The sequence below is a fragment of the Podarcis filfolensis genome (genome assembly GCF_964270895.1).
Source record: "Podarcis filfolensis genome assembly, chromosome: 3".
Taxonomy (NCBI): Eukaryota; Metazoa; Chordata; class Lepidosauria; order Squamata; family Lacertidae; genus Podarcis; species Podarcis filfolensis.
Genome location: NC_139606.1, coordinates 33,129,269 through 33,154,434, shown reverse-complemented (window position 1 = coordinate 33,154,434; position 25,166 = coordinate 33,129,269). Strand labels below are relative to the sequence as shown.

The window sequence follows — 25,166 nt, the reverse complement described above, 5'->3', positions numbered from 1 at the left end:
GAACCTCTATGGAATGGAGCTCTTTTGTCCTACAGCCCCTTCCTTGGACCTCCAAAAAGCTTGTCCTCTGGAATGGTATGTGATGAGACACAGGGACACTGCAGCAGGTCACTTCTGAAAGACATCTGTGGACCCAAGCCATTGTCTCCAAGTTTAGGCTATGACCTCCCAAAAGGTTAATAAATAATGCATTTAATTTTACTGTATAAAATATTTTGAGATTCTACCTTGTAGCTATGAACCGTAGCCCTGTGCTTTGTCCTATAAACTAGCCATTTGTTTTATTTTTAAAAGCCTGTCTGGTGTACTGAATAGAAATACTGTATATAGACTACAGAGACTTGAGTTCAAATCTTGACTCAACAATGAAGATCACTAGGTGGCCTTCAATAAAACAACCTTCTTGTCTAACTTACTTCATAGGGATGCTGTGTGGATAAAATGATAGCAAAAACAAGCATATTGTTCTGAAGTTCCTGGGTCAAACCTACGACAAATAATATAAATCGACATTTCAAAGGGATGTGCTCGATTGTAAATAAATAAATGTAACACAAACTGGGAGAAGAAAAACATTTAGAAACTTTAGTTTTATGTTTGTAAGTACATATTTATGATAAGCGTCATACAGCAGTTGCATTCAACTCCCAAAGTACATACGCAGGAGAAGCAGCACACAGTACCTGAACATCTGTAGGAGTCCCCAAAAGCAAAAAAATCAGTTTAGTGTGACAAAACACCCAAGAGGTGTGCAGTATTCTTAGCAGTTAGGTGAAGGGTTAAACAAAGAAAAGACAAACATACTTGAGTACAGCCCTATTCTCATTTGCATAACATAATTCAAACAATGCACTTTCAAGTTCAGTGCTCCAAATTGCTTTCTTGAAATCCTTTCCTGGATCAAGAAGAGGAGAGAGGCAGCCAGTTCCCCAATGTGACTTCTCGCTCATCTTCTACCCCTTGCAATGCAGTAACTACTAGTTGTTGAAACAATGTGATGCCAAAACAGATAGCAACAACTGAAGCTGAACTTCCGACTTTGCTTCCCTTGCTTAATTTTTTTGTAAGGCTTCAGCTTACAGCAAAGTCAATGTCTCTTCTTGAAAGGCAACCCAAATACATGTATTTCAAAGTAAACATTTATTTTACATTTGTGTAGGCCACACACAGATGTAGGACAATTTCTTCACATTTTGAGCCTTCCCCCAATGCACGCACACCATGTCATATGTACAGCAGTAGGTTTAGAACGATTCCTGAACTTAAGGTGCATAGGCAGATGAAGCCTTACGCTGGAAAGAGAACAGCTTATAAATTTGCTCATAAAATGACATGGCAAAAATGCCTTTTATGTTATCAAAGTCTTTTCACAACATAAACAAGTTTAAAATAATGTGTAAACTTGACTTCAGAACCAATAAAATAACCCTGCCACCCTAAATCAAATTATTTCCAGTATATATCTTTCAAAAAGATCCCCCATTTTTTAAAATAAAATTCATATATATATATATATGTATATATATACACACATTTATAACTTAAGTGTTGTTTGCTGCAATTTTTCATGCAAGAGTAAGAGATGTGACCTTCTTAGAGAGGTCTTTCTGAAAATGCAGTAAAGCTCTTCACTCGTGCAAAGAACAAAGGGGTGTACATCTTGTCGATGTCAAAAGAAGAGACTGCTGTTTCACCAGTAGACCTATAAAATATATTACAGAAACACATTAGATCGGTGCTGCAATATTGCAGAAAATGGTACTGAAGACAAAATTCTGCTCCCCCAAAATCTTAAGATTTAATTTCATTTTATTCATTTCTGTAACTTATGGCTGCAGCTTATGGTTGCAAAAATGGATCTGAAAGCCATGTGGGCCAACACCTTGTAAATGCCGGGGGGGGAATGGAATAAGAATTCCAGTAATCTCATGATTATGAGTAATGCCACCTCATAAAGCAAATAATTATTTGAACCATTAAAATTTACAAAAAACCAAACCAAATCCTGCAACTGTTAAGTATTAAAATAATCTAATCTCGATTTGTAAAAACCTGGGGAAGCAAACGTATCTTCAGCTGACATCTGAATACTGTTTATAGTGAGAACAAATTTATCTTCAAGGGATTAGCATCTCCAAAACCATGTGCCACTACCAAGATGACCCTGTTGTGCATTCCTGAACCATGGATTAATGCAGGACAACACAAGCAAAGCATCTTCCCCATCTATCTTAAGGACTGAGTTGACTGTACCAAGCCTCATCTATTTACAAATTCTTGTAGTGGAGGAAATCCAACTGTTTTTCTTTCGCTAATGCATCCATCAGTGGAATGGGCGTAAAGGCAATTTTTAGCATTCCTCCCCCTGTCCCACAGACTGCTCCAGGACCATCCCTAGGGGCCCCCACCATGGCAAAGCCCCTACCATCACCACTCTTCCCCACTGGTAGAGGCTGATGGAGGGGCATCCTCACCTCCTCCAGGCACCAAACACGAGGAGCGGGACAGAAGGACTGACTACTTTCTGTTATTAATCCCAACCAAACAGTATTCTTTCCTCTCCCCTTTTTATCCAAAATCTTACTTGTAAGTAATGTGACAAGAGTGATGAATCCAAACAAGCTTGTTGAATCTCTGGCGGCCACTGGAACACAGCTGTAGCCCTACATGAAAGCTGTGGTCAGTTTCTTGCACAGGGACACGACAGAAATATCTGTACTTGTGGTAGTCAATTGGTTTCTACATGGAAACAGAAACAACATAGTGCTGTCGAGAATATGTAACAGTAAAGATAGTTGCCAAAGCTGAAAATCAGAGTTAAGGCTGCCGAATAAATGACACTGCCTGTATATTTCCATTTGTGAAAATACGTAGGTTCTATATATGATAAGCTATCATTATCATAAAACAATCACAACATGATGGTCAGAACTGAGAAACTGTAAGCGACAGAAGGCTTTCTGAGTGAAAAATCATCACCTAAGCAGTTTGAGTTTATTTTATAGAAAAATGGATGCTCTTTATATTTAAACAGCTTATAAACATTGAAATATCTAAAAACCAGACTTACAGTAGAAAGCTCCTATTAAAAACATAGCAGCGGAGGCCTGCAAAAAAATTACTGGAGGAAGACAAACAGACGAAACTAGGTCCTTCTCGGCACCTCTGCTGTCCTCAGCTTACCTCCTGTAAAGTCTTACCTCCACCTGAATTTCTATCCCTTGACTTCAACTGACCCTTGTCTACTTTATCTCTCTCCCTGCCCACTAAAATTCTGATGTTCTACTATTTCTTGCCCATAAGCCCACATTCCTCCCCCTAAACCTGCAGCTAACATTCATTAATTATTTGGTTCAGAGCAGCAGCAACAACAGAGTGATCACAAATGAGGCATAATCCAAAGGCATGAGCAGAAACCATGTATTTGCCCAACCCCCTTCATTTATCTCCCTCAAAAGAGATTACAAATTATTGTTAACTCTGTCTACATTTAAATAGCATTTTAAGTAATTGGTAATTAGGTGATACCAGAAGGCAGCTTAGCTTAGCATAGCAATAACAAAACAAAAAACTATACTTATGGGTTTTAAAAAGGAAATTGAGGGCCTTTGTGGAAGTACTTTGGTGGTGTATGTATCTTCTATTTATTTTGAAAAGTTATTTGTCTATCTGTTCTCTATGCATCTTGATACTTCTTAAGATATTGTAACCAAATTTCACATAATTGTTCTTGAGATTAAGAAGCAGGTTTTTGTCTATGTTTGGATAAAGTTTGACAACATTTTGAATCAAAATGGCAGGCCGATTCTATCAAAAGTGCATTGATTTTTTTGTGTGCCTTGGAATTTCCTAGCAACGCTGGGAACAAGGCTGACAGCTTCTTTTCAATTAAGAAATTGTGTTCAAGAAAGCATTTACTGCTTTCTTGCTATCTTAACCAATGTCTCAGTCCTCTAGCATTTTGTTTCATATGTACCTCTTCCTTCTTCTTTGTCATTACAGCAAATACTTTGGTTTGATTGTCCGTATCCTGGGAAAGGCGATAATGGCCAAGCAGGATTGCATCCGTTCTAAGGTTTAGAAGGAAAAGACTCCATTAAAATATACTTCTCAAAGAGCTGACAATACTTCACAGATACTGCTTTCCTCTCTTTTAAGTGACAACTTGGGGCTGCAACTCTCAAGCCACTTAATTTGTTTTTTAGTTTGCTCCTGAATGATAATGGTACAGTATTTTAGTGCTCGCACCTTACTTTAAATCCTGACATCCCCCTTACTTAAAAGACGAGGCGCCAATCCTTTCAATGCATGACAAATAAAATTCTGTGATACGTAAACTTAACACACCTTGTGTTTTTAGTTCGTAAACGAGGAACGATAGACTGAGGTTCTTCCGGAGTTGTTAGCATCATTACTTGGCCATCTGGGAAGAATCTCATGTACCTACAAAATTAAGCAACATTAACCCGGGAAGGATGATTTTCCTTCTGTAAAATCACATAAATTTGAAAACAAAACAAAGAAATACAAGTTAAACCAAGTTCCCATATATGTTTACATTTTTCCTACTTGAAAACAGATGATTATGCTGCAAGGGGCTTGTACCTGCATACAAATGTCTGTGCAGGACCACCAGAACTTGTCTGACTATTTAGTTCAGACCACCAGAACTATTTCAAATAGTTTCTTATGTAAAGACAGACTGCTCCCAAATGTTCCATGTTTGGGGATGTGGGAGTCTTGAGACCAGAAAGAGGCTCACCACACAGTGTTTTGGATCTTGGTGAGAGAATGCAACAGAACAGCATAGGTCCCCATAATTTCACAATCACAGAGATTCAGTGGTGCTACTGGAGCTATACCAGCAGCACAAGCAGAGATATCAGTGTGAAGATTTAGCACTGGGGTGTCATATCCAAGAGCAGTTAATGCTCTGTATGCTCCTAGTTTGAGAAACATGGAAGGGTTCACAATGTGAAATACTGAGTCCAAGTGATTTTCAGTGGTTTCCAACTGAAAATAGAACTATGATTTAGAAATTAAAACCTTAATCCTTACAAAATTATACATGAGCACTATTTATCTGCTGCAGTTATCACTATTAAGAATAACCAAGCTGAACTGCATGAAGAAGTAGTAGTACCTGTAATAGTCCACTTGGTGCCATGCCCTATAGAAGCCATCAAGAGACTGTTCTCCTTGACGTATGTATGTTGTCTTGCTGATGTATACGCCTATAGAATAGGAAGTAAAAAAAGAGATATATAAATTTATGAACAATGACCCACTGAGTTCTTAAATGATTCACGCTTATAAAGTGATAATTTTTTAAACTTTCAATTATATTATTCCATCTAAAAACCTCTTTGAAATCCATTGGATCTCTAATATAGAGGTCACATAGTGATCCTCACCTTTCTCTTATTAATTTACATGCTGCAGTCCTATCCATTGCAACACAGTTGTGGTTAATCTAGTGGCATGAGGTCAATGCATCAAGCATGTGATACAGTCCCACCAACTCAACCACTTCAGTTTTACCAGTCATTTAACCCCTGGGCGAACTAACACTCAAACACTTCACCTATCAGTAACTGACCAGTTAACATATTACATTGAGATATACTTAAATAAGAGAGAAAATGCTGCTACAATTGTCTTAAGTGCTGCTTTTCTTGGTTAATGATTGCCTTACCATCAAATCGAACTCTAGGTCTTTCCAAAAACATTTCCCTCCATGAGGTATAAGGAACCAATTTGTTACAGGTCCTGCCCCAAACCTTCAAACAAGCCTGACGCCAGATTTCAGGGTCCCTAGTAAAAGAAAAGCACAGACATAAGAAAACACAAGGAAATTGAAAATACAGGGAAGAATGTATTTGGCTGTGATGAGAAGAGACTATTTATGAATGGCATTTATGCTACAGTTTAAATTTATAGACCTGCATTTTCCCCACAGTACCGAAACTGTTAGACTAAAGTTTGGAAAAATGAACCCTACACACATTACTTCTGAGTAAACTTGCATAGGATTGTGCAGTGATGAGGACGTCTCGCCTGCTCAGAGGTAAAAGAGCAGTGGTGTGTTGTTGTTTTTTTGAGAGGTGGAGGAAGAGTTGACAACCGAGAAGCAGTAAGATTCATGAGTACAGTGGTACCTCGGGTTAAGTACTTAATTCGTTCCGGACGTCCGTACTTAATCTGAAACTGTTCTTAACCTGAAGCACCACTTTAGCTAATGGGGCCTCCCACTGCTGCTGCTCTGCTGGAGCACAATTTCTGTTCTCATCCTGAAGCAAAGTTCTTAACCTGAAGCACTATTTCTAGGTTAGCGGAGTCTGTAACCTGAAGCGTATGTAACCTGAAGTGTATGTAACCTGAAGTACCACTGTACTGGGGACCATGCAGCTCAAACCAGAATTGGAGCTAGATCGGAGACAGAATGGGATAGCCCCAGATGCACCTTAGGTCTTTAGACCCGCAAAGCAGGAGAGCCAACCATGCTTGAACACTCCAGAAGAAATAACAAAAATGCCAGCAGCCAAGTTCATGCTGGAGAGAGAAATCTGCTAAAGTTGCTAATGGTCACAAGAGGCACCTCTGCCATAAGCAGTGAAGTGGTCCACCTTCTTTTGATCCTCCTCATCCCCACCCCCAAAGGAGGCATTGCAAGGACAGGCAAGATTTCCACGATTTATCTCCACCCCCTGTTTGCCCCCCAAATACATAAATCAAATCTGTGAATAATTTAAATAAACCACGGAGCTGATTGGCCAGCTGGCCTGCCTGCCTCTCCCCCCCCCCCACGGTAAATCAAAGGTTGTTCTGTTCATGTTCTTGCTGGTTGGTTGGACTGTCAGAATAGGCAGCTGCTACTATTGTCATTGGGAGTCATTTGGCTCACATGTGCATTGAAGAAAAGAACTGCTGATGGGGTGGGGGTGGGGAGGTGGGAAGTGCTAGAGCTTCTAAATGGGAATGATCTGAATCCCATGGACAAAAGGAAGGATGGAGAACTTCAGGGTAGAAGGCAGCAGGGTAACACACCACAGAGGAAGCAGGCAACAGAGTGATCCCTGTTACTTCATACGGGGGTAAGCATAGCAGCATAGTTTCCCCTGCTGGCCATGTCCTATAACTTCAGATCTCTCAAATACGTGGCAATCTAGGACTCGCCATTGCTCTCATTTTGTTCATTGCAGGAAGCAGAAAGCAGGATGTGACAATGAACTGGTCTGCTCTATACTTAGCAAAACTACCTTTATAACATGCATTTTGTTTTTCATAGTTGCTGTTATTTTATTTATTTATTATTATTATTATAATTATTATTATAAAATTTGTATAGTGCCTCTCATACACAAATCCCAGGGCGGTTCACAACATAAAAACACAAAATATATGACAAAAACAAGAACAAGAAAACACAAATCAATAACCCCCTCCCCTATTTTTATTCCAAGATAAAAGTCTAAAAGAACTATTCCATGAATCAAGCACAATTACAAGCACAAATTATTACCATTTTTAAAGAAGTAAATTTCATGGTTTCACAGTATTTCATTTATGCGTGAGGGAGGTGACACTATAAAATAAACACATGCTTTAAGAATACTTGATCCTTTGGCCAGTCAATTTACCAAATATTTTTAACCAAATACCCAACCCCAATTTAATCCAGACTACCAAACTATGACAGATTTCTTAAATGATAGTTGTGTTTGTACCTGGCACAAATGTAGAAGCCTCTGCAGACCAATGATAACTGTTCTAAAGACCTCAGGTCCAGATCACTGGAAACCACCCATCGAAAAATATACATCATCAGCTCCATTGGCAACACTTTGGAAAAAACAGATAAATAGTAATTATAGATAATTACTCCAAGCCTATTTTAGATAGCTACTTCCAAAATAAGTGGTTCTTTGGATGTGTCTAAGAATTATTCACTGTTTATTTAGAATTGTACTATTTTAATAAAGATATCATAACTATCTTTAGCTACATTAAGCATAATGTGTTAGTTCCAAACAGCTGTTTCTCCAGAGACTGCGTATATCACTAAGCAAGTTAAAGTAATGATTCTGCATGTCAACAAAATGTTTACAAGAAGCATGCAGCCCTCTATCACCTGCAACAAAGAATTTCAGCATCTATAAAGCCAACTCTCTTCTTCTGATGACAACTGTGTTGGATACATCACATGCTATCACCAGCATACAAGGAGAAAGAATAAGTAAACTATCAAGAATACAACCAAGCAAGAAGTCTTTAGAGTGTTATTTAAAGGGATATGATTCTTAAAACCAGCAAGAAGAAGATGGCAGTGTAAGTTCTTACAGCAACTACTAACAAGCAGCAGATCATGGTCTTTACAAATAGGCCTCCATTCACTTGGGTCAAGAAGCCTATGAAATTAAATGCAAAAACAAAAGGTAGGATTAAAAATAACTGTAAACAAAAAATAAATAAATCCCTGCACATCCCTATTTTTATTACACATTTCTGACACTAAATATGTATTTTTAACATGGAAATTATAGTGTTAAGCCTATAGCATTCCAAATTATAACAACGAAGGACAGTCCAGATACAGGTTTACCACTTCAGTGTGATAACTAGGCCAGGCTCAAATGAAAACCCATGTCTACCTTTTCACTGTGCACACTATTTCAATATGAAAACTTCCCTTACCTGAGATATGAGTCTGATTCATATCAAGCTCAGGCTGACACAGTTTGATGGATGATTCCTGAAGAGTAAATTGCTGTTGAAAGTAGGATAGAAGGTCAGCCATCTTGCTATCATTCTCATTATCTTCAATGCTAGAAGAAGGAAGCATTAAGAGATTAGATTATCATACAACAGCCCCTTAACCATGTTTATGCTGAACCTATTAATTTCAATTAATTTTCTTCCATGCGTGTGTATATCTAGAATTGCAGCCTTGTTCCTGAAGGTAATGTTCTTTCCTATTTACATCATGTTCTAGAAACAACCTTTATTGGTTTCCGTCACCAATATTCATACTTGTCAATTTAAATGAGGGTTTTTTACCAATACTATTCTATATTTTTATAAGTAAATTTCCAGACAGGCTCTTAGTTCTGGAAATTATTATGATACAGCTCAAACCTACACATATCTACTTAGATATAAGTACAATTGAGCTCAGTGAAACATGCTTCCAAGAAGATAAAGCTAAGGGTTCACTCTTAAGATTGCATACTTATTTGGGATTCAGCTGCATCAAACTCAGTGAAATTTATATTTGAGTAAACAAACACAGGGTTGTACTATGCAAACTTAAACAGGATTTCTCACATATAAAATAACAAATATGCATTCCTTGTACAGACTAGGCTTACTAATGAAATGTGTGGAAAGTTACGGCCGTGGACATTAAAAAACTGAAGCACGCAATCTTTATCAGTACAGCTCTTGGAAAAATCAGACAAAATGCTTCCAGAAGAGCAACTGAGATCAGAAAACGGGGAGAGAGGATTATCCTGCCATTTCTTTGTTCAAGATTGCTCCCTTTCAAGAAGTTTTCTTGCCCTGAATTGACAGATGCATGTAAACATTTATTTAGAAATTGGGGGTAGGAAGAGATACTTCAGTTAGATCAGGAAAAAGCACGCAAAGAACATATAAACTACCACCCCTGCTTCTGTAATGCAACTGTCCTGACGTGCTTTTTCTGATTTTATTAAAGAGAGTCACTGGATTATAGCACACATGTCTATGTGTCAGGTGCAGTTTGAACCCTAGATAAATCACAGAAAACATGTTAGAATGATAAATACAAACTCTTTGTGAATTCTATGCTCTCTTGGACTCTCAACGTATCATTTGGCTTCTAATTTTTGTTTCAATGTAACTATGTGGGTTTGTTGTTTGTTTTGTTATAAGTTGCCTTGAGCAAAATAAAGTGACTACCAAATTTAATAAAGAAAACAAAAATAAAAATAAACTTTGATCTAAGGTAAGTGTGCATAGCGCACAGCAACCTAGCAGAATACTTCAGAAGAACAATAAATGAGATCTAAACCTAACCTTTTACCATCTGAGAGTAAACCAGTATTAATGAAGGCTAAAAAAACACACACCAGCTTTTCAGTTAATTTATATGTCTTGGCATTAAAAAAGAAAAGAAAAAAAGACTATGACCCTGTTCATGTATTACAATAAACAATGGTATTTTTGTGATGGGCACAAGCCATAAGGAGCCTCAGGCTCACGCTGATAAACCTTGGTTTATCACAATGTGCAAATGCGGGTGATAGCTGTTGTATCTGTATGAAAAATATATTTGTAAGTTTAATAACAATATGACGTGCACATTTTTTCAGAGGCTGGTTCCAGTGACTTTAACAGAGTTTACTCACAAGCTAAATCTATTAAGTCCTATTGAACTAAGTGCAACTTGTGTCTTAGGATCATATTTCCTTCAGAGTATGATCTAGATATAGCACAACACTCAAAATATTTGCAGGCAATATGAGTTGGATATTTAATTACTGTACTGCAACTTTTATTTAAAGATACATTATATGACACCTTTGGAGATCCTTTAGCATGAAGGATTAAAATGACCCAATTGTGTCCAAAACACAGCACTGCTAAATTACAGTGGTACCTCGGGTTAAGTGCTTAATTCGTTCCGGAGGTCAGTTCTTAACCTGAAACTGTTCTTAACCTGAAGCACCACTTTAGCTAATAGGGCCTCCTGCTGCTGCCACGCCGCTGGAGCACAATTTCTGTTCTCATCCTGCAGCAAAGTTCTTAACCCGAGGTAATACTTCTGGGTTAGTGGAGTCTGTAACGTAAAGCATATGTAACCTGAAGCGTATGTAATCCGAGGTACCACTGTATATTTATTTCAATGGCACTTGGTAGCAGCAACTGTGCATAGACTTGCAACTTTACAGAGTGATTTTAGACATGTTTACTCAGACATATAAATGTCTTACTGAGTTCGATAAGAAATCCTCTCTAGTAACAGCTTAAACCTCTGCAGTTAGGTGTATTTCAACCTACTGATTTCAGAGCACTTAGGCACATCTCACTGCACAGGACTAGGGTTTAAGTGTTTAGAATTGCAGCTATTCAGCATATTCCCTCATAAGCATCTTAAGCTTTCAAAATAATATATTATACTTACTAGCTTTTCCCAATACCGTCACCATCTGGAGACCGGGTGTAGGTGATCTTAAACTCAATATCTGGGACCAGTTGCATAGCCAGACGATAGAACTTAATAGCTAAAAATAAAAGTAATGTATACTTAAATGAACTGCACTTACTTTACTGAGCATCTGCATCAAAAGCATGCTAATTAGCACATTTCTCAGAAGGTTGTATCTAACAATGCTGGGAAACGGCTCCAAAGGGTTGCCCCCCACCCAGAGCACTCATAAAATACCAGGAGGCAGTAGGAAAGGTTGACCGAGATCAATATTTATTTCTGTAAAATAAATGCATGAATCCAAGTTCATTATCATGAATGGTTACCATGAAATAAGCAGTGTGTAATACAAACACATCTTGGGGATAGTCTATTCCCATGCACTAAATAAATTCATACAGTTGTACCTTGGTTTTCAAATAGAACACATTCCGGAATTCCATTCAAATTCTGAAACGTTTGGAAACCAAGGAGTGGCTTCCAATTGGCTGCAGGAGCGTCCTGCAGCCAATCAGAAGCCATGGCGGATGTTCAGCTTCTGAGGCAAAGTTTGCAAACTGGAAACCTACTTCCAGGTTTGCGGTGTTCGAGTTCCAAGTTGTTCATGAACTAAGCTCTTCGCAAACCAAGGTACGGCTGTATACACTTCTTACACCAACAAGGACCTTAAAGCTGAACCCCTGAATCATTAAAACTGTCTAAGGACCTATAAAAGTAGTCACAATCAACCAAAGATTAAAATGTCAGCATGTCGCCTTCTATCAGTCAGGAATAGGCAATGTGGCCTTATTTTTTCTGGTCCAGTCAAAATCTGGAATAAGGTGAAATGGGAGACCAGAGAGGAGAAATAATTCTCCTGGCAACTGTATCTTCCTATGGAAGGCCACCTCACACTATTAGTTAATGCACTAGTGCATGTTCAGCTATCATTTTTAACTGACATCAATGGGAAAGACCCAAAGAACCATGTAACTAGTCCTACAGATTGAGGAGGGATTTGGACTTGTATGTCTTATACAACAGTCCCCAAACAGCATGACGAGCCGCTTTTCAAACTCGAGAAGTTTGGAGAGAGTTTGTAACACAGCAGTAGCAGCTTTGCAAAAACAACGAAGTCTTTGGAAAACAAGCAAAACAAGTGAAACATGGTTTATGCAGAGAAATGCATTACAAGCTGGGCAGATAAGTTGGCTTTCCCCCTTAGAAGTTGCAGGTATGCAATATGTCCATGGCCAGTGTATAGAATCTATACATAAGCGGTGCTTGGATGGGGTGAAGATTCTAGGGTACAGAGGCAGGCCTGGGTGTCATCAGCATATAGACACTGAAAGCGTCTTTTACCACAAGGCCTATTTTTGCTCATATCAGATAATAGTGTTTCATGAAAGCTGTATAAATCCACCAGTTCTTCAACACAAGTTGGTTACTATCTCCTTTGTGACTATCCTCAAAGCAGCACTTGGGAGCCACCAGTGAGAACAGGGACAGAGAACCTATGGCGCTCCAGAAGCTAGTGAACTACAACTCCCATCATTCCAGGCCACTGATCATTCTAGCTGTGGCTGATGGGAGTCGGGTGTTCATCATCTGGAAAACACAGGTTAGTCTTTATAAATTTCATCTAGGCCTCATATATAGCCTGTGACATCTTGGTGGGCTGGCCAGTTGGCACTGACCCATTAAGACATCCTTTTCAATGGTTTGAATTGTTGAATGTCTCTCTAGTGATTATTAACCTGCAGAAGGAACTTGAAAACGTTCCAGTTTACAAGGCTTTTGCTGTCTGAAGAATACTGTTCCTGGAAACCCTAAGATCACTGAACGGAAGACTGTTTTAACTGCTTTTTGAATGTTTTTCACTACAACCGATTTCAGGTTTTTTAAAAAATTGTAATCGTTTTTGGAATGTTTTAATCTGTTTTGCAGTGCATTCATTTGTTTTTAAAGGGTGTATTTCTTTGCAGCCTTGGGCTCCGTGGAAAGACTGGGGCATAAATTCAATAATAATCTGCACTATACATTTAAAGCAGCATCACACCACTTTAAACAGTCATGGGAAGAGGGACTGATTCCTAAATTACTCAGGAAACTAGCTCTTTGAAGGGAATAAGGGTTTCCTAGCAACTCTTAGTGCCCTTAACTACAGCTCCCAAGATCCTTTGGGGAACATTATGACTGTTTAGAATGATGTAATATGACTTTAAATCTATAGTGCAGATGGGGCCTTACTGACTGTAAAAAGTATAGTGGATGTTTCAACATGTCAGTGAAAATTATGTACTCTTATTCGCACTTAACCTTCTGTTTGAATGAAGGGAATGGATCAAATGCAGCTAGATTATAACTATGCTTTATTGGTTAAAGCATGGTGCTGATAGGGCCAAGATTGAGGGTTGGTCCCTGTATGGAAAAGCTGCATAATCCTGCATTGCAGGGGGTTACACTAGATTCTATGATATCAAATCCCATTGATTTCAAGGTAATTTATTTCTTGATCAATCAGTTAGGATCCCAGTCTTACAATGGTAGCTCCATTAGCATCTTTCTCATATTACTCTTACTGAGTAATACAGCATCTTAAGGTCTAGCTTCATTTATTGTGAGTAACTTTTATAAAATATATTACTTTTTTAAGCATGTCATTTAGTAAATGCTAGGACTGGTACTGTATTCATTTATTTTAAATGGTAACAGCAGCAGTGATTTTTATAAGGAGAAAGTTCACAAATGACCTTTTTCAGTTTAGCCATGTCCAAGTCCATTTTGAATCTACCCCAAAGCCCACCCTAAAAACCCGGGCTCAGTTTAGGAGGGGGTTCAGTACAATGTGAACTGCCCTGAGACCTGTGTGTATAGGGCAGTGTGTAAACTTAATAAATAGTAATAACAACCCTTCCACACCCTTTCCAAAATCTAGAGGCGGAAAGAAAAATATAAGCAGTTAAAGCTACACACTCCTCCAATGCTATTGGGAATCATAAGAAAACATACTTCACCAATGCTTCCCAGTTCAATCCTTATTGCATTATCATTTCCCATAATCCCTTATGACAACCAAGGAATGATCAGGCCTCTGCTATCAGGTGGCTTCCTTGCCACGGTCCTTGATAGCCTAAGTTTGGGAAGAAGGGTTTGAGGGCCTGCAGGCCACCTATTATTTGCCCACTATCAGCAACAGGTGTAAAATCTGGTTTGTTTTATACTTAGGTCCTTGGAATCCACCTGATGAACCATTCATTTGAAATGGGCACATTCGGAATCAAGTTAGGGCAGAGTATTGTACTGTCTACTACATATATATCCCACCTCTTATCCAAGGAACTTGGGTTGCAAGGTTCTCCTCCTCTCCATTTTAGTCTCACAACATCCCTATGAGGTATGTTAGGATGTGAGACTATGACTGGCCCAAGGTCACCCAGTGAACTTCATGGATGAGCGGAGGTTTTGAACCCAGGTCTCTCAACACTCTAACCACGCTGGCTTATAAAGGCCTACTGGCATGCAATGGCCCCTACATGAAAGTTGTTATAATATGAAAGAGGCTATATGATACATGAAAGGGGATAGTGTGCAAGTCATGACTCATGGAGTGTCCTACAAAAGGGCACTATGGATATCACCAGAGTTGCATCAATTAAAGAGATTAATTTTGTGAGCATCTCTTAAAGATTATGCTTCCCTTCCAGTAACCTTCTGTGTTGAGACTGCACTGTAAGGACTGGCACTCTACCATATGTTTATGGTATAGGTGAATCTTATCAATCTCTCTTTTATAGAATAGAACATATTGTTCCAGTGCATCTTCTAGTAATAAATGCACTTTCTCCAATCATCATTCTGTCTCATTTTGCAGAAATACCAAGTTATTCACACACAAGAATTTTATAAAGTTTTTTATTTAAAAGAACAGAAGGGTTAACATCACAGAACCAACAAGACTCAGGTGAACTAACCTAGCAGCCTGGAGTGTAGAAACCAAAATAGATGAGGTTGAAATAGGTGAAGTTGCAAAGTCTTATGCGGCAAATGCAGCACAGCCTAATACAGTCTTAGCACATCACTGAAACTGGATAAAATTCTATTATATGGGGCAAGTTGCTTTATTTTAAAAATGTGGTATATGGCTAAAACTATCCTGTCCTAGCAATATTACATATTAGTGCAGCATCCCAACTGCACAAAGATAATATTCTATTGTATTTTAAAGGGTATATAAACAGTGCAACTCTATGTATATTTACTCTGGACACAGTAGAACTTTAAGAGTTTTACTCACACTTAAGTGGGCATAGGGTTGTAGCCTAATGTTCTTCTTTGACAGGAATATCAATGTTAGGATCATTACAAGTCATTCTTGAGTACGAACATTTTTATATAAAAGCATAACTTGCTACCGCAATTCACACAAGCAGCATGTTTCAAAGCGAAGCAACTATTTTAAGGTTCTTTTTTAAAAATAGGATTTAATAAGCATGGAAACTGGGACAGGAGCTAGTTTGTTTTTCAATATCGAAGTCTCTGAAAACCAGAGACAAGAACTACCCTCAACAAATAGAATAGTATGCTATTTTGTTCAGGTTAAATTTAGCAAGATCCTAAAAGACCACCCACTGCTGCCTATTCTATATGTCGACTACTCAAATTAGCATGCTCGTAAAAATTTGTTTCACACTGAACAATAAAAGTGAAGAGAGGGATCCTTAAGAGAAATCTTATTCAAGTCAAATTAGACACCACTTTGACTTTTTTCCAGCAAAAAAATGGGATTATTGGCCAAATATCTCACTTGTACAACAGCTTTAAATTTCACTATTTTTAGCCTTTTTTAAGACCCCTGAAAAGCTGTTTTCAGGCACCGGTAGCATATAATAATTTCCTGTATAAAACAGTAGAATTCCCTTCAGAGTTATTACCAAAACCTCCTCCTAAGAGCATTCAAAAATGAAGATGACAAAAGCTGCATAACAGTATGTTTAGAAGGCACCTAGTCACATTGTGATCAGTAAAGCCATTTAGACACAGGCCAATATTTATGTGACTTTTTAGCACAGTATCCCTTCTGCACAGGAAATCAGCTTTCCCACAGGCGTATATATTACGTTGTGCCATTTGGATATCAAGACACTCAAGGGTGAATTTGCATGTAGAAGAGCTTTCTTAGCTATGAAAGTTCATCAGTGTCAATAGCACCTATCTGCCACTGACAGATGCTGGGTTTGTAAATATAACCAAATTCAACACAGTGGTACCGGTTATGAACTTAATTCGTTCTGGAGATCTGTTCTTAACCTGAAACCGTTCTTAACCTGAGGTACCACTTTAGCTAATGGGGCCTCCTGCTGCCACCGCCACACGATTTCTGTTCTCATCCTGAGGTAAAGTTCTTAACCTGAGGTACTACTTCCAGGGTAGCGTAATCTGTAATCCGAAGTGTTTGTAACCCAAGGTACCACTGTACTTTATATCATTGTGGCATGTTAGCACACCACAGGTAAGACATTCTTGGATTTTGAATCCTTCCCAAGTAAAGGAACTAGGCTCCTGACAATTAATAATTTTCTGCCAAGGAGTACTTGTCAATTCACACGTGCAGCGCTAATAGAAAAATGTAGCAACAAGTTCTATATATTCCAATACATACTTCAAAATGAAATTGTCAGTTAAGTTTAGAAGTTCTTAAAAAGAAAAGGGCTTTAGAATCATTTATTAATCCTCACAACATCCCTGTGAGGTAGGGTACTGAGACATCTCTTCCCTCACCCTAAGGCTACCTAATTAAATTAATGACTGAGCAGGGCATTTAACATGGTTCACCCAAGTCAAAATCAATATTCTAGCCAAGGCACCAGAGGCCCCATGTCATCTGAACTGTAGTTAGTGGTCCTTCACTTTTGCAACAGGATTCTTAATCAGAAGATGGGGGGGGGGGGGACTGCCTAGCTCTCAGCTGTATTCACAATTCTTTCCTCCCAACAATTACTGTACAAATAGTAGTTTTCACCCACAGCAGGCTATGAATTCAGTTCATATGCAACAGTTAAGATCCAGAAATTTACTGTATAAAGATTAAAACACGAACATTAGATTACCTTCATAAAGAGCCCCATTTTGTTCTTGTTCCACTGCTTTCAGGAACAGTTCTCTTGCCTGTACAAAAATTAGTGAATTGTTTAAGAGTCCCTTGCCAGCAAGCCAAATAAAATTACTACTTAATCATAATATATGGCAAGTTTTATCAGCATTAAATATAAAATTAAGACACACAGAAGTGAAGTTTATCTTGTCCAACTAAATTTAAATAAATGGATTGTGTTTGTGATATGTTATTTTCTTAACCTTAAATTTTCATCACCTTGCAATACCATTTTATTTCTACTATTTGTTTTGCAGTTTTACAATTAAATCGCCCATCTACGGTAGTTCTGAAACTGGCAGTAATTCCACTCATCTGAAAATATCTCAATACAATGACCACAAGAGGATGTGCCATTGTGGATTTCTACAGCAGTTTTTCCAAGAGTAAGATAAAATTATGATTTGATACTATCATGGTGACTAGCATCTGCTGGGAAAAAAACAGTAACTCCTTGTAGATTCTACACCTAGGGCAAAAATCGGTGACGTATTAAGCAAGAAAGCACCTGTGGGATGATTTCCAAAAGTGAAGTCTAAGGCAGTTGTGAGAGAAAGCACAGTCGTCAGAGCACATTACAGCTGCAATATTTCTGCCAAGTCTTGCAATTAAGAACAGAACACACAAATCAGTGAAATAGCAAGTTTTTCCAACGTATTTTGTTATTTTTTATAATTAAAATTTGCTCCAAAATTTCCTAGAGCATCGAATGAAAAAGACACGGCAAAAAAGAAATGGGAAAGGGAGATAGTTATTGTCATTCCACTTTCCTTCAGAAGAAAAACTGTCTAGCTTACTAGAAAAAAGTGATTGAGGTGAATCAAGTTCTTCAGCATTTTTGGTTTTGACATGCATCTTCCTTCTGTTATGAATTCTTCCTATTTACACATGCAAGTTAAATTAGTAGGATTTTTGTCATTTTTATCTTGCTAATTTATCTATCCTAATAAAAATTTGTCCCCATCACTTTACTAATTTATCTACAATAAACATGGCTAGTCCCTTTTCTTCATTGAACCTGGATCCAGACAAGCATTTTAGGAACTGTGAGCAACATCTTCCAAATAAATATTTTAAAGCATCTTTCTGTATTTCCCAGCTTTAAGGGTAATATGTCCATATTCTGTTAATTCAGAAGATGAAACAGAATGAGAAAGTAGGGAGAGATGGCACAGCGGTAAGAACAGAAGGAGAAAAAGTAGCCCATGCTTTTTAAGTGCTTAGCCCGTAGAGATTGCATTCCATTAGCTCACTGAAGATAAGAAGCTCAAGTTCTTTACCTTTTCCTCTTTTGCTAGTTCCAGCTTTCCTTTGGTATCTACAGCCTTTACTGAAGGCCCTCTTGCCGACGTTCTGCAGGATCGAACCTCCAAACCCGTAGAGCTCACCCCTGGGGTAAGTTCAAACATCCATTGTGCTCTGAACATCTGGAGCTCTGCCTAGAAATCCAGAAACTAAATCCAATATTTGGGTAGACGTGTCTACAAGTGCAAGATATTTAGATAATTTCTTCCATGTAATGAAGCAAATGATTCTTGGTATTTTACTTTTTTTAAAAAATCTGAAGGTATTATTTATTCCAGTCAGTAACTGACATTTTGCTGCTGAATTTTAGTGTATTCATAGCTACTAATTTTAGTGAGAAAGAATCACTTTGCTGTGGGCCTTTCCAGGACAAATTTGCAAGTTTGGAAACAAGCAAAATAGATTCTGGTACATCTTGTCAAACCCAGTGCAACTGAAACATCACAAAAACATGGAATGCCAATAAATGGGTTCTGACAATCATCTAAACAAACTGTTTATTATATAGTTAAGCCATCTCAGCAAGTGCTTTCTGAACAAGATTGCAAGGTCCTAATCACCAATGAATTTCTACTATTTTCTAAGCCAGTTTCTGAGTAAATATGGTGAAGAACTATTTTGGGGTATTTTCATTTGGTGAAAGTAATTGCGCTGGATCATTTAACTTGCTGAAAAATGAAGTGAATTCCTCAATCATTATTGCTGCTAAATTATAAGCTGTCCATTTCCTATTTATTGTAAGAAAACTAAGAGTTGCAACATTCTTCAAATCCTTCAGATAAGTATTTGGCAGGTGTCACAATAAGATGCTAAGATGTCCCAATCTACACAAAAAGATAATACCCTAAAGGAAAAGGAAAAGTCTATTTGCAGAAAGAGCTTACTATAGCTCATTCTTCAAAGAGTGACCAATATACACTATGTCAGTATTTTAAAGCTTGGAAGTTAGAAAGAAGCCAGGAATTACAGCATTTTGTATGAATTAATGCACTCCCTCAGATTGTAAAGTATTTCTTATCCACAGATAGAACTTACTTCTACTGCCTCTGGAATTACTTATCTTTATGAACATTATAGCACAATAAAATCCTTAAAACTTTTCAGTCCAAAGAAACAAACGAGGCACGTTATCAAATTGCCTATCTGTTCAAAGCATTCATATACATTGGCTCTAAAGGGCAGATTGGGACAAGTATACCAACGAAAGGGCAAAAAATACACAGACCAAAGAACTAAATTATGCAGATGAGTCCATGCCCTAAAATACAATAGCAGACATACCTGAAGATTTGCTTCCCCAGACATTTCATTGTCATCTGCTCTTACCATGTCAGAGTGACAATCTTCTTCACCTTCTGCCTGAGAGAATAAATCACATGAAATTAGTACTTATTTTAATGAAATTAGTATTGTCCCATAATTTGTTCTTATCCTACAAAACACCTAATCTAAAATCATACAGAATTTTTAAGATGTTATAGATGAGCCACTATTCATACTCAAAGTATACCCTCTGAAATTATTAAATATTATAAATCAAATAATAATAATACGTACTTGCATGCAGGATTCTATGTCATTGCAACTCTGGGGTTTGTTCATCACTGCTTCATACTACAGTGGTGCCTCGCAAGACGAAATTAATCCGTTCCGCGAGTCTCTTCGTCTTGCGGTTTTCTGGTCTTGCGAAGCACGGCTTAGCGGCTATTAACGGCTTAGCGGCTATTAACGGCTTAGCGGCTTTAAGAAAAAGGAAACAAACTTGCAAGAACTCGCAAGACGTTTCGTCTTGCGAAGCAAGCCCATAGGGAAAATCGTCTAGCGAAGCGACGCAAAAACCGAAAAAGCCTTTCGTCTTGCGCGTTTTTCGTTTTGCGAGGCATTCGTCTTGCGGGGCACCACTGTAATGAGATGAATATTAATTGGCTACAGTTTATTAATGGTATCGTTTACTAACTTTAGACTGTGCTCAATGGTTGACCTGTCCTCTGAAAGATAACCCCGTAGCTATTTTTAAAATGAGATCTCTTCATGCAACAGATTTTTTTTAAATAATATTTATTACTTTTAAAGATTACAGAAAAGGAAAAGAAAAAGAAAAGAGACAAGAGAGAAAAAACAAAAAAAGAAAAGAAACAATACAATACAATATATAAGCAATACAAAACACAACCTAAACACATTAAACTAAACTAAACAAAACCCTAACCCACCTTAACCCTAAACAAAACAAAACAATAACCATTTAAAAACATACATCACACCTTTTCCATACTCTATCTTTCATTCCCTTGTTTCCTCGACTTCCTCTCACCTCCCTTTTTGTATTCCACTTCTATTAATTGTTTCAGCAAATCCTTTCCATCTTTCTCTATTTTCTGTCATATTATAAATATCTTAACATATTTTTTATCATTAAAACTAGAATACTTATATATGCTTAACTCCTTATAACATTTCTGCTAAGGCCATAAAATTTCTTTCCACCATTTTTCTATCATTCATTAATTTTACAGTATTTCTATATATAAACTTTAAATTCTCTAATCTTCTTCCACCATCTCCTCTCCCTGGTTTCGGATTCTGCCAGTCCTTTCCGTCAATTCCATATCAATCAATTCCATATCATCAACCTGGAGATCTTATGTCCGAGGCTCTTAACTCTTTTCCAGGTCCCTTCTGCGGGTCTTCTTCATACTCTTTAATGCCAAAGAGCAGATCTCGAGAAGACTCCAACCTAACAATGCTTTTATTCCTTCCGGACAGGTCAGCCAAATTTCCATAGTTGAAGCTGAGGTCTATAAGATGTTTCATGACATGTTTCAAAATTCCTCCAAATCCAAAGGCCCCCAGAACTCCAATCTCCTCCAGACCCAAGTCCATGTCCCAAAAGTCAGTTAATCCCTGCATAGAGGGATCTTTCCAACTTTCCTTCTTCCGTCCAAGCCGGGATCCAATCCTCAAAATCTGGCTTTTTCTTGATTCAATCATAGAAGGCCTCAACTTGTAATCCTCAATTTGCTTCTGTAAGGCCGAGGATCCCGCTTGTATTACTTTAGGCAACAACCACAGCTTTCTCTTTCTCCTCCACAATCTGTCCTGCCAAAGTAGATTCTTGTACCAAGTCCTGAATTATTCCTGTGTTGGTGCTCACTTTTTGACTCCAATTAGTCACTTTTTGGTCCAAATTGTCAATTTTAAAAGACATGTCATCCGTCTTCTTATGAAGCTGTTCCAGCAAGTAGCTTATCTTACATAATACCGTGACAATGGCTTCTCCTGTCAACATTATGAATGGTCCAAGGTCAATCTCTGGTTCTCACAATTACTTATCTTGCAGCTGGTGATTCCCCAGTTGCACTCCTGTGACAGTTTCAAAGACTCCCTCTAGAGGGAAACAGTCTCCACTTGTATCAATCCTTTCGAACACAATTCAAGCCATAAAAAGAGTTTCAATTTCCAGTTACTTTTCCTCCTTTTTAAACGCAGAAGTGGACAATGGAAACAGTATCTTTCTCTTATATAACTAGCTGTCAAAAATGTTCTGTTCGCAGTCAATGAACTCTCCCAAAACTTCACTTTTTCTGGCAGCCCTTTTCTAGGTTCGGAGCAGTGATAATTTGGTTTTTCACTCTCTCCTGCAGGCTTGCTAAGTCCAAAATTTTCCCCCTCTTCTCCTGCTTCCAAGGGGGGTTTTGTAGTTTTAACCGATGAAAATTTAATCCTTTGCCAAAAGCTTTCAAAGACTTTAGCTTATAATGTCTTTGCTTCAATCTATTTACAAAAGGGGAAGGCGGACTTCCTGTTTAAGACCTTCCCCGTTTCGGTGCCAAATTAAGGTATTTAAAGATCCAATTTTCTGTTCTACTCACGGGTAGTTGTTTAAAATCCAATTGTCCACAGGAAAAAGTCAGCGCTCTCCGGCAACAGCAATGCGGCTTCACTCCGTGAAAGAAGCAGTCAATTCAAAGCACCGCGCCACTCACCCCACGTCGCTCCGGATCCCCAAAACAGGGTTTCCCCGCGAGTAGGGGAGGCACAAAAGGTGCCAGCCGAATCCCAGGTTCACAAGCTTCTCCCGCTTGTGATTTCAATGGGTCTCCGCCTTCGCCGTGGCGGTCAGACCCTGGTTTTCACGGTGCAAGTTCCTCCCAATTGGAGGAGCTCCGCCATCGCCGGAGGCGCCAACCCGGAAGTCTCCTCTTCATGCAACAGATAAACAAAAACATAAAACAGGATACATAAAACCATTTACACAGCCTTGCAGAAGACAACCAAAAATGTTTAAAAAACATTTAAAGATGTGTTTCCTAAGATAAGCTATCTTTTGGAAGAAAAGGTAAGTGAACAAATACTATTATTTACTATTAAAACTAAGACATCTATAGCTAAGCTCTGAAACAGGAACTTTTCGAGTGTAAATTTAACAATGTGGCATTCTAGGTAAAGAATTTTGTATTCACCTCATTTGTATAAAGCAGTGGTGAACAAACACCGGAGTCACAGTAACTTGACGTACAATCCTGCATGCAAATACAGAACCTTATCAGACCATGCATGAAGTAATGCTGTATTTTATTTGTTCCAGTCTTATACGCCATTTGCTCCAGATGAAAACATAGGGCAGTTTGAAACAATAAAAAATATATATAATATATAAACCAAAATGAAGTCATTCATCCATTTAAAAAACAGCAACACTAAGCCTCAACAGTATCAAGACCATCAAGGCCTGGACAAATACACATGAAAATAGACTGTGTATATGGAATTAGTGTAGCAGCTGCAACAAAGAGCTGAAGGTGGAAACATAAAAAATCCTCCCACTACCTCTCATGAAAGTCTCTTACTTCCATTCACAGAAACCTTCAGCCACACTCACAAGAAAGCACAGAATCAAGACAGTGGGAAGAGGAGTCATTTTAGGTGGCTTGCTATTTTATTTTTCACACTAGTTCTTGACAGGAATATTACCTGGACTGAGTTTTCCTTCACTGTGGGATCCTAAAATTCAGAAAAATCTTAATTGCAACCTGCTCAAAAGCAGGTTCATACTGGCAAAACTGATGTGCAGCACCACACCCAGCTCAGCAAATGACTCATTCTTGCTACATGGGATATAAATGCATGACACCCAAGTTCTGAGTGCTCAATACATATACTGTATACAAACCTATTAACTCATTATCAAGTGTTAAAGAAAATCATAGATAGCTTCAACTAGACTCATCCAATGAACAGATTCAAAGTTTGGGACCAAAGTGCTTTCAAAGTGGCTCAAACATTCTAAAAATATCTTAATGCTAATGTTTCCACGATTGTTTCATATAAGATCTTCCTCGAGTTCTGTGGGCCTCACTGGATGGATGGCATCAGTAGCTCTTGTATATTTATTATTATTTATTATTTATATTATTTTTATTTTGGTTAGTCGCCTCCTCTCGCCATAGGCCACTCAGGAATAGAAGCTGCTGTTGGCAGTGATGAAGTCTTCTCCAAAGACCTGGGTGTTCAAGGCTGCTCCCTGTATGTATGATGTATTTAAGTATATACAGTAATTCTACATATTCATATATGCATATGCATACACATGCATATTCTTATACGCGCATATTCATATACACATATGTGCACATTCATATATATGCGCATGCACACACACAAAATAACAGCGGTCATATGCTTAATTTTGCATCTCGGTGCTCGTATCATCTGCCCTGGACTTCAAACATGATGGATCACTGGGGAGAACTTAAGAATTTCCCCTCCAACATTTCTCCCGATGACAACAGGGATGCCGTAAGGAAAAGCTGGATCAAGTCAGAATCCCGGGATCAAATCAGAAACCGGGATGGCTTCTGCAAATCCGGAACGGCCCCTGACACCTGGGAGGGTCTGCGCACGGGACGAAAAGGAGGGCAGGGAGGAGGGAGGCGAGTTCCGCCCCGACGTGCCCCGCCCCCCTTCACGCGCCGCCAACGCCCCCCTCCCTTACCATGCTGAGGCCGAGGCAGTTCCTACCCCAGGCCGCCCGTCCAACGGTCGTTCTCGCGCGGCTGCGGGCGCTGTGGCTGTTTCAAGGCGCGAGCGGCCTCTTCGGCTGGTTCTTCGCGAGCGTCGGTGACGACCGGCAGCCGCGGGCCGTCTTTTGTGCCTTGAATAATGTCTGGTTTTTAAGTTTTCTTCACCCCCTCCTCTTACGAGCGGTTAAACAAGCCGGGAAGGGAATTTTAGTAGAGTTCTCGGTCGGAGAAGCGGACCACGCAGCGGGAGTCACTGCGAGCGCGGCGTACGGCAGCCATTTTCTCAAGGAGAGAGAGAGCGAGAGCAGGTCGCAGGCAGGCAGGCAAGCGCGCGAGCGAGCGAGTGTCGCCAACTGAGCCGCGGAGCAGACGAGGCGCGCGATGCCAGATGGGACGCCGCTGTGCGCACGCGCGCAAACCTTTCCCCTCCTCCCACTCGGGGCGCAGAACCAGAGCGGGTGGGTGTGGCGAAGAGGAGGGACCTACTGTACCCAGAAGGCAATGCGCTAACGGTTGT

General features: G+C 38.9%; 1 protein-coding gene and 2 long non-coding RNA genes across 8 annotated transcripts; 2 read left to right on the top strand and 1 right to left on the bottom strand.

The window, feature by feature from the left end:
• Positions 1-571: 571 nt before the first annotated feature.
• Positions 572-25,104, bottom strand: FBXO9 (F-box protein 9). 6 transcript variants are annotated; one of them, XM_083607337.1, is made up of 13 exons: positions 24,622-25,104; positions 19,908-19,985; positions 18,602-18,760; positions 17,278-17,335; positions 11,165-11,264; positions 8,695-8,825; positions 7,728-7,842; positions 5,696-5,814; positions 5,144-5,234; positions 4,348-4,443; positions 3,977-4,070; positions 2,585-2,739; positions 572-1,702 (listed from the first exon to the last, which is right to left on the bottom strand). In XM_083607337.1, the coding sequence occupies exons 1-13, from the start codon at positions 24,622-24,624 to the stop codon at positions 1,594-1,596; spliced, it is 1,308 nt and encodes a 435-aa protein (XP_083463463.1). In that variant the 5' UTR covers positions 24,625-25,104; the 3' UTR covers positions 572-1,593. The 6 variants fall into 6 exon arrangements, 5 of the variants coding, with proteins under 5 accessions (XP_083463463.1, XP_083463464.1, XP_083463465.1 ...); XM_083607338.1 differs by having other exon boundaries at positions 24,648-25,045; XM_083607339.1 differs by lacking the exon at positions 24,622-25,104 and adding an exon at positions 23,090-23,144.
• Positions 11,271-17,107, top strand: LOC310759855. The gene is made up of 2 exons (XR_014546578.1): positions 11,271-14,271; positions 14,315-17,107. It is a non-coding gene; the product is annotated as an uncharacterized lncRNA (long non-coding RNA).
• On the top strand, positions 19,993-20,668 carry LOC310759869. The gene is made up of 2 exons (XR_014546592.1): positions 19,993-20,248; positions 20,538-20,668. It is a non-coding gene; the product is annotated as an uncharacterized lncRNA (long non-coding RNA).
• Positions 25,105-25,166: the final 62 nt, after the last annotated feature.

Excerpts from the sequence above, each read along its gene's own strand:
- FBXO9 (XM_083607337.1), bottom strand. Across the intron at positions 11,265-17,277 it reads AAATGGGGCTCTTTATGAAG|CTATTAAGTTCTATCGTCTG; the intron begins GTAATCTAATGT and ends TTTTATTTTTAG. Across the intron at positions 5,815-7,727 it reads GGCTTCTACATTTGTGCCAG|GGACCCTGAAATCTGGCGTC; the intron begins GTACAAACACAA and ends TTCTTTTACTAG.